Consider the following 12,575-nt stretch of genomic DNA (forward strand, 5'->3'; position numbering starts at 1 on the left):
AGATTGGGGGCACAATATGTTATGCTTTTCTGGGGTGTAAAATCTCTAGCAGCCCCCCCCCCGCCCGGATACACATTTCACATTATTAGTCTATAACATATTAACATATTACTGCATGAAACAAGGCTGCTCCTATATACATTTTCTATAGCAATATTCTAAAAATCTGCCCGTCTTGTGGATAGAGTCTTTGTAATGATAATTACTGTTAGCCTCTGGGCAGTGTTGTCCCACTAAAGGTGATTTTGCTGTTTCTACATGAGACCCTGAAGAAGTGGATTATTTGGCTGCTGGCTCCGTGGAAGTGCACACAAAGCATCCTTGACCACTGCAAGGGAGGGGTGACTGTCCGCCCCGGGATGAGGCTTGTGAGAGATGACAGAGCTCAAGCGAAATAAGCGTAATGAGCGACAAAACATCAAAGATCCAAGCCCGGTGTTATGGTCATATGAGTGAGTCGTGGTTATTGGTTTTCACACATTAATCAAAAGTATCCCAGTGCCGCGACACTGGCTGTTTGTTCATGCTGGACTACCTCCACCTCCCCATCTCCCCCACCTGTTGCAAGTTGTGTCATTTTATGTTGTAAGGTGTAGTGACCATGTGCTTATGTTGCTGAGGTGTTTTTTTCGGTTCCTACAATGTCCTCCCCACTGCAGTACAGTCTGGGGGCTGTTTTTTTATTCTCCTCCTCTCTCCTCATGTTATTCTCTTTCTTATCTTCTCTCTGTTTGCCCCTGTCTTCCTGACCTGTCTACCCCCTACTGTGATGTTTGTGTTTATGTATGGTCGGGTTGATGGCCAGTTTTTCACTGGTACTTGTGACTAGTGACATGGTGTATTGGAACAGCAATAAAGGGTTTCATCAATCATCATCATCATCAGTTTCATTGGTGTCCAGCCTCCTACCCCCAGCCTTGGGATCACACACCACTGCCACCCTGATCTGAAGCACATGTCTCCTGCTGTGACCCCCTGCAGGTGATATACAAACAGCTGCTTAATGCTGTACTGGAGGTGCCCAGCAGGGGGTGCTGCACCGGGGCATCAATCCCAATAACCTGCTGGTGCAGCAGGATCCCTGCATGCGCTCCTGTGGACTTTGGCTGTAGCTGCCCTGCAGTTCAGGGAAGTGGACCTCGCTACTCCATCCATAGCTGGGCCCAGGACTTCCCGAGAGGCAGAGCCCAGGTCGTGAAGATTGGTAACGACATTTCACGCCCTCTGATTCTCAGCACCAAGCCTGCCAGAGGTTTGCTGGCCGAGTTCGAGGCTGTTTGTTCTCATCATCAATAACTGGCTGAATTCAGAAATAACTGCATCATTGATTTCACCAAAAAAAACTGATAAAAAAATTATACACTTCTCATTGTAGGATTCCTTGCTAACAGTCTCCACAGAGCCTGGATAGCTCAGTCGGTAGAGCATCAGACTTTTAATCTGAGGGTCCAGGGTTCAAGTCCCTGTTCAGGCGGTCATTTCTTTATAGGGCTGCAAAACAACAGCACATTCTGCACCTTATTATTTGAATAATCAGTTACAAGAAAAAACTTTATGACATGTACAATTTCACCAGCATTCGTAAAAAAAAAAATTCTGGCCAACTTGTGGCTCAGTGGGGTTTGCATATGACCAGATGGTCACCGATTCAAAGTCCAGGGTCTGCAGAGGGATTTCACCATTAGGACCCTCAGCAAGGCCTGTAACCCCCAAAAGCATCAGGGACTAACGGACCCTGCTGTCCTTTCTTCATCACTTTGGATGAAGTGTCTGCTAAATTGTATACAGTATTAAAAAAAAAGTCTGACAATGTAAAAACGGTAATGTGGCTCCCTCTGCTGGTTGATCTTGATATGGGTACCTTGAGGTACGACTAAGGTAGACGTTTGTTCGATTAAATAAAAGCAAAAATGTCCTGCAGGAGACGTAGTAGCTTCCTGTAGCATTGATTGCACTTTTATTGCCAGATGTTATAAATGCTCTTTATGGGGGGTTAAGCGTGTGGCTCAGTGGGTTAAGCGTGTGTCCTTGTAGTCAGAAGGTCGCAGGTTCGAACCCAGCAAGACCCTTAACCCCTAGCTACCTGGGCGCCGCTGCGGATGGCAGCCCTTCGCGGTCAACTTACTACACAAAGAGCAAGTTCTGGGAGGCGTCAAGATAATCCCCCTATAGCGGATCAATTATAATTATTATTTTACATACTGGTTCTTTTCTCTTGTGTCCTTATTTTCCTCTGTTCTCACAGTTTTACATAGAGATTCGAAACTTTCATATTTGTCACATACCGGGTCATATGAGTTGCTGCTTTAATATTCCGACAGGTAAACATGATTGTCGTCTAACTACAATACAACTAAGTCAACAGTATATTAGCTACAGGGACAAATTAGCTAAAACAGATGCTCCAGGTGAGGCTCGAACTCACAACCTCGGCATCGCTTCGCCGGACACTGCCGTATAAGTACCGCGCGCTAACCGATTGCACCACAGGAGCAACTGATACGTAGCGTTTGCTTTATAAATGTCATTAAAAATAAATAAACAAACGTTATACATGAATCTAGGTTTTACAGGAAGAGCTACACCTATTTAAACGAGATTCCCATGAGTACAGCAATCTATAAAATAATAAACATAAAAACCAATAAGCTATGAGTAATAAGCTCTAAAAAAACCCCAGGTATAAACATTATCTTCAATAATCTGTGGCCAGGGTCGAAGGAATTGGGAGGAGGTGAAAAGTGTACCCCACCATTCACAGACCTTTATAGACCAATAAACCTTTGCATGTACATTATTAAGCTGTGGCCCCAGCAATAGACCTATCTAATTGTCTCCTACGCCGTTGGCTGTGTCCATCAAAAATGGCGGTGGTAGGCCTATTGAACTTTTACCGATACGTGGTTCTTAAAATTTACAGGCAACTTTGGTGGAAAGAAAACTATTGTTTCTTTGTATTAATTTAATCATCATACAAAAATTAAAATTTAGTGTACTACTTCAAGTTATATTATAGGCTTTCCGTGACCAGGATAAGTAGCTCCGAGGTAGATGCATGGATGAGTCATTAATGCACTGTGAAATCTAACTTGTTCTGAAGGTGATCGTCCTTGCCCTGGAGGATTAAGTTAAAAGTATTAATCACAGCACAATAAAGTGACAGAAGGGGCAGTTACACTTCCGGGCTTAATGGATGAGGGACAGGGGGCCGAGGTGGCTTTAAAGAAAGAACTTTAAATGGGTTTTAAATGCCATTGGAACGAATCAGCAGGATTTGATATATTATAAGGCCGTAGTCCTGGGTGAACATTCTGTCAAATAATTTCCAATTATCCCATATATTCTGGCACCTCTTTGAACTGATTTTTAAATAAGCGCTTCAGTCCTAATCCGCGGCTAAAACATGCTACAGTGCAGCTGTTACTGCGCTGTTCACGTATGAAACACCCAATAAATACTCTATTTTCTATCTTTTATTCTCACACAACGTGCTCGGCATATGCGGTCAGGGCGGACCGCGCATTCGTTCGGTCTCCACTTTTAAGCGTAATACGGCCCCTCGCGCTCCAGCGCGCGCGGCGTCTTTCCGAACCTTGGGACCCGTTAATTTCGGCGTAGCTGGTGAAACAGGTTTGCTCCGGTTCATCCTGCGGTCGCGGTTCGGCCGGGGCTGCCGAGTCACATGGACGCGGTTATGGCGTGTAGTCCCATAGACATAAACCCCGAGGTAACGCTCCCTGTAGGCAGGGCTTCGACTTGGCCGATATCGCACTGTGTGCGGTGCGATGTTTTTTTTTTATTTTTATTGAAATCACAATGTAGCCTGAAACACCCCGAATTTTTATAGCATACGTTTATTTTCCTCCCTCCGAATGATGTTGTGCCAAAGTGCTGCTTGGGTTATCCGTCTATCTAGGTGGCACAATGTTTGAAAGCCAGTAGTGCGTTTTTGGTATGTTCTTACAAGTAATATCATTCTTTGTAATCCACATTCTCATAAATGCTGCTTGGGAGGAGAAAGTAGTCTATCAGCATATGTTGAACAAATTCTGGGTTTTAGCCGCAGTAGACTTTTGTAGTATTTTGTAGCCGACCGTTGTCTAAGTGAACATTGTTCCGTGTGGGGTGAATATCTGTCAGCGTGAGTCTTTCAGAGCATCGCAGTTGAGGAGCTATGAAGAAGACCACACGGTTTACAAGTTTCCTCAAACAGACTGTGGGAAACTCATGTGGAACGGTTGGGCTTCTGCATGCTGTGGCCAACAATAAAGACAAACTAGAATTTGGTAATAAAAAAACTGTACACAGTCCAGAGTTCTCCAGACTGGGGTTGCGCAAACTGCAATTATAAGTAGCTACTCTGTTTTTCTTGGCCTTCAGAGAGTGACTCTGTGCTGAAAACGTTCTTAGAAGACACAGTAAACATGTCTGCAGAGGAAAGAGGCAGACAGCTGGAAAGCAATCAGGTATTTGCTGTATACCCTGAATACACTAAAACTGTCTTTAAGGCAACTTATTTAAAGGTCGTTATTTGAGAGATGTAAAATGATTATTTGGTTGTTATAAATCAACTGGTTGCACGTAATAAGGACAAATGTTCCACTAGATGGCGCTTAAAACTGTCCGTGTATATAAATATATGAGCCAACAAGTTACTGGTGACAAATGCCAGTTTTTAATTATTTAAACATCCCTGCCTCCCCAGGAAATTCATAAAGTACATGATGGGGTGGCAGTGGAGGGACAGTGTCAGGTAAATGTTCTCCAACTGGCAGTATTGCTAAAACACATTAAATAGTGCGTTATTTCAGTTTTTAATCATTGCCTGGGTGTGTGTATAAGTTGAATTGGTCATTTTTTTTACATTTTTTCCAAATTGCAATGTCAATTTTATTTGTGTTGTCAAATGATCGCATTTTTTAAATACAAAACTAGTATTAAAGAAATTATGTGGTGATGTCACATGCTTACCAAAATATTACCTGAGTGATTTATTTGAGGATTATGTTAGGTGTTTATGCATGTACAGTATTTTACTATAAGGATTGTAACTTCATGCAAGTATTGAATTTTTGGCTCAGACTATTTTATCTCTCCCCAAGGTAGAAGAAGGAGAAATGGGTTTTCACTTAATTACTTTTGTCAATGTGGAGGGACAGCTGTGGGAACTGGGTAAGAAAATGTGATGATTCTTAGTTCAGTGTTGGATTCATATTAAATGGTTTCGTTAAGGAAAATTATTCTTTAACATCCTGGAATAGTCACCTTTTAAAAATGCCAAAGGGTAGAATGCGGTGTTGATGCTGAACTCTTGTTTCAACTGACCATTCTGCTTTCAGATGGAAGAATGAATCTCCCTGTGAATCATGGTGCTACAAATGAAGACAGTTTTGTAACTGTATACAGTATTTAAACATCAATAGATAAAATAGATTAGGTGCGCTTCTCAGCTGTGGCACTGTGCACATGGCACAGGAGTGGCGGAAAAGGTCTCCGTGAACAACTAGCTGCTAAGCTCATAAACCTGCCTGGGACTTAAGTGTGTGTTTTAAATGCTTATTGTTCCATCTTTTCACCTACTGGTATGCTGACTCTTATTTGCTGAAAAGTACACAAAAGAAGCAGTATGCTGCCACTTTGGAGTTTTATAAGTTATACACCCGTGGAAAACTCAGTTGACCAGCTTGGATTTAAAATAGATGTTTCAGCTAGCAACTATTTCATTAACTAGACGAGCTAGAGATCTACGGGCTTGTTTTTAAGTTGAATTTTATACTTTGTCTAATGGATCTGCTGTAGAAGACCTTAAGTCAGGTTCCTTTATGTATTTTGGCAGAAGATGTAATCACTCGATAATACTGCTTTGTTCAGAGTAGACAGAAAAGATCTTTGTTTGATTATAAAGCTCCCAGCTTGGAATGACATACTGTTTATAAAACTGCATAAGTTTGTACATCTGGTCATGCATGTTGACCTTTAACACAAGCGGAATACATTTATTCGTCATGTGGTCTGTAGTCATTTTTGCACAATAGCTGTGAAGTGCTATTGTGCCAAAGTGGCATATGGTGTCACATTGAGTATTTAAGCGGTACTTAGGAGTACATGTGAATTAGCGGTTATTAAAAAGCACGCGTTGAATCGTTGTTTTTAAGCGTACTGTATATGTGAAGTGTTACCCTGCCCTGCCTGGTGTGGGCGCCCCTCAGCATGTGCCCTTTGGGTGCGGAGCGGGCGTGCAGCACTGGCGGCCGGCTGATGCACTCGGCTGCTTTGCATTGGCTGCTGGCGCTCACTCCTGATCTGTTTATTTGCGGTCGTCGGTGCGACGCGCTGTGCAATGCGAGGGCGCCGTAGCGGAGGTACAGAATCGTGTGAAGCGCACGGATCTTCCGCAGCCCAGAACCAACAGCAAGCAGTGAAATCTCACTCCCCAGGTCTCCGTGGTGCTCTTTGAAGCAGCATATTCCAGTGCTGAAGATACCTGGAGGTCGCTCCTCCCTGTCCCGCAGTACAAATGGCTTGTCATGGTGTGGAGGCTGGCGGACACCCACAGCATCAGCATTTGGAGACAGCGTTCAGTGCGGCGCAGAGCTGGATCGAGGTGAGATCTGTGTCCCGTGAAGTTTACCGGCTCTTCACTGTAGAGAGGTATTATACAGCTAAACGCAATAAAGTGAAGTATATCCGTCTGTCAGCGAAAGCAGGTTGTGGGTGTCGATACGTGCGGCGTGTTTTTGTACTACAAGCTCATCGGAGTAGGCTTAGAAACCGCGCTTGAGTCCATGTCCGTGTGAAGTTTATGCTATATCAGTAAAATAATCGCTTGCCCAAAAATATAGACAAATCTCACTAAAGATTTGCGGAATCTCCAAAAAAACAGGTTTTGTTCGTGCTGGAAGTTAATTGCATTAATCCACAGTGTTTCGTTTTGCAGTTGTGCTGCGTAAGAGTTTACGGTTCTTTCGCATGGGATACCCACTTTTAGCTTGCTAGGTCTTTTTCTTGCTCACACGCGTGAGTTGCTGCGGTTGATACCCATTGACCGAAGTGTACTGAGAATAAACTAAGAAGTCCCATGTCAGCTCTCTTAATGATTTTGTCGTAAACAGTTTATATTTTTTGACTAATCGCTTATTAAAATTTCAAACTGATAACTAATCAGATGCAGTGTGTGCAATAGAGTAAGGCGTCTTTTGTTTAAAGTGCATTTGCACTTAATGGTTAGCAGGTGTGGCATATCAGTAAGCAAACCGAAAAGTAAATGTGGTGAATCGGAGATGTATGAGCTCCGTATGGTAGGACATGGGTTGATTCTGAGCTCTCCAGGCGGTATAGCAGGCTTTTGAGTCCCATGTTTCAGACTGTAAGGCAACGGACCTCGTGTCTTGCTGTGAGACGGGGATGTAAGTCACTGTTAGCAGTTTAGTCGTCGGCGTAACTGGGAGCCTTTCAGTCTCGGGCTAGACTTAATGGCTGACTCTCTATCCCCCGTTTTTCGCACATCACCAACTTGGTGATAAATCAGCCAAAATTAAGACACAGGGAAGGCACCAAAACCGGAGTCTGACGCTCTCCCCCCCCCGAGACTCGCATTGTTGTCCTGAGATGACTCTACGTCTGCAGAAAGGGATTTAGTGCGGTAATCAGATCTTAAAAATTAGTTTTAAAGGAAATCATTTAACAGCTCACCACTGAGCATGTCACTGGTAGTTACCTCTACAGGAATAAAAATGTTTATTTTTAATCAAACGTATAGGACTGAGTTTGATACTTGTTAGTTTTTTTTGTATATTTAGCACAAAGTTTGTCTCACTTGTCACAGGTGTTAGGGAACAAAAGCAGGATTTTTAAGCACTGTCTTCTGAAGACTTTCCACAGTCAGTGGTTCTGTTTTATATGAACCGATTCTCCCTGATGATGCTGACCATCATGCTTGTAGGAGCCGCCCTGCAGGGTTGCGTTTGTGATGTGCTTGCATGATAATGCAGATAATCAGACTCATCTTCCAAGTGTCAGGAATCCGGTGTTTTCACAACAGTGACACCCTGCAGGGAGCCTTCTGGCCAAGGTGGGACAGGAATGCTGATCCTGTGGTCCCCAGACTTGCCTTCAGGGCTGTGAAGGAATTAACCGGAAGTTTTGCTCAAGTGAGCCCCCCGTCGGGCATAAGGAATCGCTGTGGTGTCGTGGTCTGAGTGATGCACTCCGTGTAGCGAGGCCAGATGGCCACGCTGATCTATGTCGGTCTGGGGTTCAATCCAAGGGCGTTGCCTTCTCATGCTGCAGTGGCCTCGCTAAAATCCCCATGGGTTCACATCCATGTTATGAGTTGCGACCATTGTCTAAATCCCAGACCACCAGGGTCACCATGGAGAACCGCGGAGTAACACAAGGACATGAAAACCCTGCTGAACTGTTTTCAGATACATGATCAAAAGCTTCATCTTTGGGAGTGTTGTATCGCTTAGCGTTTCCCAACCTTTTTTGAATTGTGTACCCCCTGAGAGATTTTCTCATACCACAAGTACCCCCTTTGTCAAATGTGTTGATGATTCAATAAAAGTAGAACGTACAACTGATTATCAAATTTAAAACATTTTATTAAATCTCCATAACTTGAACATTTAATTCATTAAGCAACACATCCCAGATAGATTTTCTTTCTATACCAGGGCACAGCTAATTGAATGGCTGATAATATTTACCCATCATCAGGGAAATTAAATATAAAAATTTTTTCCACGTACCCCCTGTAATGTGCTCGCGTACCACTAGGGGTACGCGTACCCCCGGTTGGGAATCACTGGCTTAGCAGACACCTGTACTTGTGATTGGAAGGTTGCTGGTTTGAATCCCAGGGTCGGCCCTTGAGCTCCAGCCACTGCCTGAGTCCCGGACCAGGTGAACAGCCGGGAAAGACTGAATGATTAAAGTATGGAGCCAAGTCTGCAAATACCCTCAATTTCAGGAATTGACGGTCATGCAGCTCAGATTCGGTTTCTAAAGTGTATGTGAAAGCAGGGTGTTTTGTTTGTCTAAATGCAGGTCTGTAAATGTCTTTACAGACTGTCGCCCTTGCATTGCATTTGTTTTTCTAACGGCCTGTTTGGTAGCTGTGGAGACCTTCAGCTGAATTAAGAAGCCCTCCGAAAGAACAATGATGGTGCGTTTTGAGGCAGGAGCCGCAGGTTTCTTGTACGAGTCCGTTTCCTGACATTCAGTATTATTCTCCTTTTTCCTCTTTGAATGTAACAACAAACCAAAAGTCCAGCCCTTCAGCAGTCTTACTTTCTCTGCTCTGGCTGCTCTCGTTCGCTGGTGTCCCAGGAAAGAAATAAATCCTCCTTTAATAAAACATTTGCTCAAACTGACAGTTCTCTCAACGGCTCATCGGGCCTACAGTATGTGGAAAATCGCACGCGCGTGTGAAAGACGTCAGCCCGTCGTGCTGTTTGTCGTTAACCGATAAATTACGAGTGTCAGGTTGAGCTAGTATCCGCTTCCTCTATATATTGTGATCCGTAAAGACATTGTGTGGTTAAACTTCCTGAAGTTTGTCTGCTGAAAAAAAAAAAAAAAACAACAATGCAGGAAATCCTCGCCTTGAAAAGTGTTTGCATAAAAGCCAGTACGAGGGCTGTAATCCCTCTCTGGAGATCAGTGAAAGCGACCTTTTCACAATGCAGGAAACGTGAAATCGTGCCAAAATTTAAAAAGAAACCTTTGAATGAATGGAAACTAATTTAATGATGTGAATTCTATATATATATAATACACACACACACACAGTATATGTGCACGTTTGGACACACACATACACACATACACAAGTGTTGGACAATGAAACTGAAGCACCTGGTTTTAGACCACAGCAATTTATTAGAATGGTGTAAGGCCTCCTGTTGCAGCCAATACAGCATCAGTGCATCTTTGGGAATGACAGATGCAAGTCCAGATAGATTTTGATGTTTTGAGTGTACTTGAGGCATGAACCTCCTGACTGTACCCACACAGCACAGATCTCCCAAGGCTCCCTCGGAGATGGGCCTTCTCTGCCAAGGTGCCCTGGTTACTGAAATCTCTCCGCTATCGGCATAGCAGCGACGCTCCCGATGCTGGCAGCCGACAAGCCGCTGCATTACTCCCCAGGAATCTGGGAACCCTTTGAATGAAAAAACGTCTCGCATAACCGCAGAACAGCTGCCCGGCGAGAGACATTCGGGACGAGAAGAGACGCCCATCAGCCTCCTGACAGCGCACAAAGCCGGCGCTGTAGACAGAGCTGTTTGTTTGATGCTCAGTGGTGAAGGCCGGGGTCGGGATCAAATGACCACCTTGGTTATCCTCTCATGAATCTTGAAACATCATATAATTTATCTATTGTGTGCGTGTGTGTGTGTGGTGTCGCTTTTCAAAAACTTGTTCGACTGCACTTTGTGGTCGCATTTGAAAGGTGATTCACATGAGTGCAGTGGCCACAAGCCGCACGCTGTGGAACGAGTGGAATTAAGGTGAAATTTACCAGATCTGTTTCAACTTTTGTTAATTGCTATGCTGGATTTTAATGGCCAAGAGGCCCTGCGTAGGAGCATGAGGTATGTGTCAAGCGCAGAATCCCCGAGCAGGCCAGGAAATACAGCATCGTGCGTCTTCAGCCCGAGCAGTATGTGGCTGTACAGGGTTTCTACAAGAGGGTAGAGATGTTGACCGTAATACCAGCGACACTGAAGAATAATATGAGAGTGTCTGTGTCAGGAATTGGACTTTCCGTTGTCTAATTAGAGTTGCTTTAATTTCTAAGGTGCCCTTCATTTCCATCACTGCGTTCTCTTGTAGAAGCTTCTCACAGTGTTTAACGAGACTGGAATTTGTTTGGAGCGGAGTGTACTGTCCTAATTTAGGGCGGTTTTCCCTGGGGTGCCATGCCTAAATGCTCTTAAATGCCCTTTGTTTCAGAAATGTCCTGCCCTTGTCGGTTGGTGGGCATGTCTTGGCGAATGTTCCCGTGATGACCGTCATCGCTGGTATAGATAAACGCTTGTGTCTCCCACTCAGTGGAGTCGGCTGAGAGTCTGTCTGGCCTGGCTGGCTATCTGAAAGTGCTGAGTGAGCTGGCTGGGTAATTAGGGTGCCTTTTCCTACACTGTAAAACCAGCGCCTCTCCATCTCCCTTCCTCGACGTCCCCTTCAATGCGTCCTTTATGTCAGTGGCTCCCCCATTTAGCTCCTTCTGGCTCATCCCCAGTGTCTCGGGTGAGTAGGGGTCTCGAAGAGGAAGTGACAGGAGCCAAGGGCAAACGGTGTCCCGGTGTGGGCGATCTGCGGGCTTGGATAAACACTTGGGAGCCACGCCTATGCACAGGTCCATGCGGTCACTTGGGGCAGCGTTTCTCAGCCCTGTCTTCAGGGACCCCCAGATGGCAGAGATTTTTGCTCCCTTCCAGGAAGGAAACACCGGCCTAGGAGCCTTTCTCAGTAGTGGCTGACCGGCGTCGTGGATCCCCCACGTAACCATGGAGACCGTGAGAAGTGAATGATTCCCTCATTACTGCCGCTGGGTCATTGAGTTTCCCAGGAGACGTGATTAGCTTGGATGCAAGAGCTCCGCAAGTGTTCAGCGGGACAGGTTATGGGTTCTGCTCGTTTGGCCAGGAGGAGGAAATGCTTAAATTCTAAATGCATATTAATGACTGCTCCACATGGACGTGAAATCAAGAATATTTTTTATATCAGAAAAAAGCAAAAACTGAAAATCTCTGCTCCCTAATTATTCGTCAAAGCAGATCAAAATGTATTTTTTCCTTATTTCTTCCTCAGGACACAGAAAATAGTAAATGGACCGATGGATAAGACTCGCATAATGAGTGTAAGCTCTGTCTTCGTGTGGAACTGATGAATCAACAGCTTTTGTATCATACAAACTATATAATAAAACAAATCGTTTTTTTCCACTCAAAGATCAACTGTCTTTGCCTTCTCTCTCTGAGAAGGAAAATTAGAAGCCGCAAGAAGAAAGCAAAAATAAAACCAGGCGCTTGTCTTGCGAATTAGGAATCCAGGCAGCGGTGCCAGATTCATATCATGCTTGTCATGGTGGGTTGTCGTGAGCATGCTGCTGCCGGCCAGCCAGGGCCAAACGTTTCAGCACTTTTGTGGCTTTTCAGTCACTGTTCAAAGTTAATCACGTCCCCCTGGTCCTGAAAGAGCTGACAGATTGCAGGTGAGAGATTCCAGGGGTGGTTATCTTTCACCCCATACACTTTTTGGACAGACAGACAGACATGGACGTCGAATCCAGTAACTACTTGTTCCAAAGAATTGGCAGGACTGGTTTGGCATGCAGGCTTCGTGTGAGTGCAAAGCTTGTAAAAATATTTGTTTTGAGGTTTTTTTTTTTTTTAATACTGATTCAGGAATGTTTCAGATTTTATGTAGGGAGAGATGAAGAAACCTTTGTCTTTAATAAAGTTAAATAAAGAAAGCAGCATACAAATGTGCTTGTCTTAAGCTTTATTGGGATACCTAAGGGTGGTGGAAGATGCACCCTGGTATTTAATTGGTTTAATATTGGG

At 44.3% G+C, this 12,575-nt stretch overlaps 2 protein-coding genes and 2 non-coding genes across 9 annotated transcripts in view; 3 read left to right on the forward strand and 1 right to left on the reverse strand.

The window, feature by feature from the left end:
- The first annotated feature begins 1,401 nt into the window (after nucleotides 1-1,401).
- On the forward strand, nucleotides 1,402-1,474 carry trnak-uuu (transfer RNA lysine (anticodon UUU)). The gene has a single exon. It is a non-coding gene; the product is annotated as a tRNA-Lys (tRNA).
- A 926-nt stretch (nucleotides 1,475-2,400) lies between these two features.
- Nucleotides 2,401-2,494, reverse strand: trnai-uau (transfer RNA isoleucine (anticodon UAU)). The gene is made up of 2 exons: nucleotides 2,457-2,494; nucleotides 2,401-2,436 (listed from the first exon to the last, which is right to left on the reverse strand). It is a non-coding gene; the product is annotated as a tRNA-Ile (tRNA).
- A 1,086-nt stretch (nucleotides 2,495-3,580) lies between these two features.
- LOC125705307 (ubiquitin carboxyl-terminal hydrolase isozyme L1-like) lies at nucleotides 3,581-6,498 on the forward strand. 2 transcript variants are annotated; one of them, XM_048971797.1, is made up of 6 exons: nucleotides 3,581-3,630; nucleotides 4,141-4,286; nucleotides 4,381-4,466; nucleotides 4,706-4,753; nucleotides 5,103-5,172; nucleotides 5,340-6,453. In XM_048971797.1, the coding sequence occupies exons 2-6, from the start codon at nucleotides 4,175-4,177 to the stop codon at nucleotides 5,411-5,413; spliced, it is 390 nt and encodes a 129-aa protein (XP_048827754.1). In that variant the 5' UTR covers nucleotides 3,581-3,630; nucleotides 4,141-4,174; the 3' UTR covers nucleotides 5,414-6,453. The 2 variants fall into 2 exon arrangements, with proteins under 2 accessions (XP_048827754.1, XP_048827756.1); XM_048971799.1 differs by having other exon boundaries at nucleotides 3,587-3,727; nucleotides 6,438-6,498.
- The window catches only part of LOC125705305 (LIM and calponin homology domains-containing protein 1-like), a 65,972-nt gene continuing 59,860 nt past the window's right edge, over nucleotides 6,464-12,575 (forward strand). For all 5 annotated transcript variants that reach the window (XM_048971790.1, XM_048971791.1, XM_048971793.1 and 2 more), the window contains exon 1: nucleotides 6,464-6,604. In XM_048971790.1, the coding sequence (XP_048827747.1) occupies nucleotides 6,518-6,604 (87 nt within the window). In that variant the 5' untranslated portion in view covers nucleotides 6,464-6,517. The remainder of the gene's footprint in view (nucleotides 6,605-12,575) is intronic.

Source organism: Brienomyrus brachyistius, chromosome 12, assembly GCF_023856365.1.
Source record: "Brienomyrus brachyistius isolate T26 chromosome 12, BBRACH_0.4, whole genome shotgun sequence".
NCBI lineage: Eukaryota > Metazoa > Chordata > Actinopteri > Osteoglossiformes > Mormyridae > Brienomyrus > Brienomyrus brachyistius.

Bases quoted from the DNA above. Each gene is read 5' to 3' on its own strand.
- LOC125705307 (XM_048971797.1), top strand. From the start codon at position 4,175: ATGAAGAAGACCACACGGTTTACAAGTTTCCTCAAACAGACTGTGGGA. The intron at 4,287-4,380 runs GTAATAAAAAAA...CTTGGCCTTCAG, and splicing joins TAAAGACAAACTAGAATTTG to AGAGTGACTCTGTGCTGAAA. The intron at 4,467-4,705 runs GTATTTGCTGTA...CTGCCTCCCCAG, and splicing joins GACAGCTGGAAAGCAATCAG to GAAATTCATAAAGTACATGA.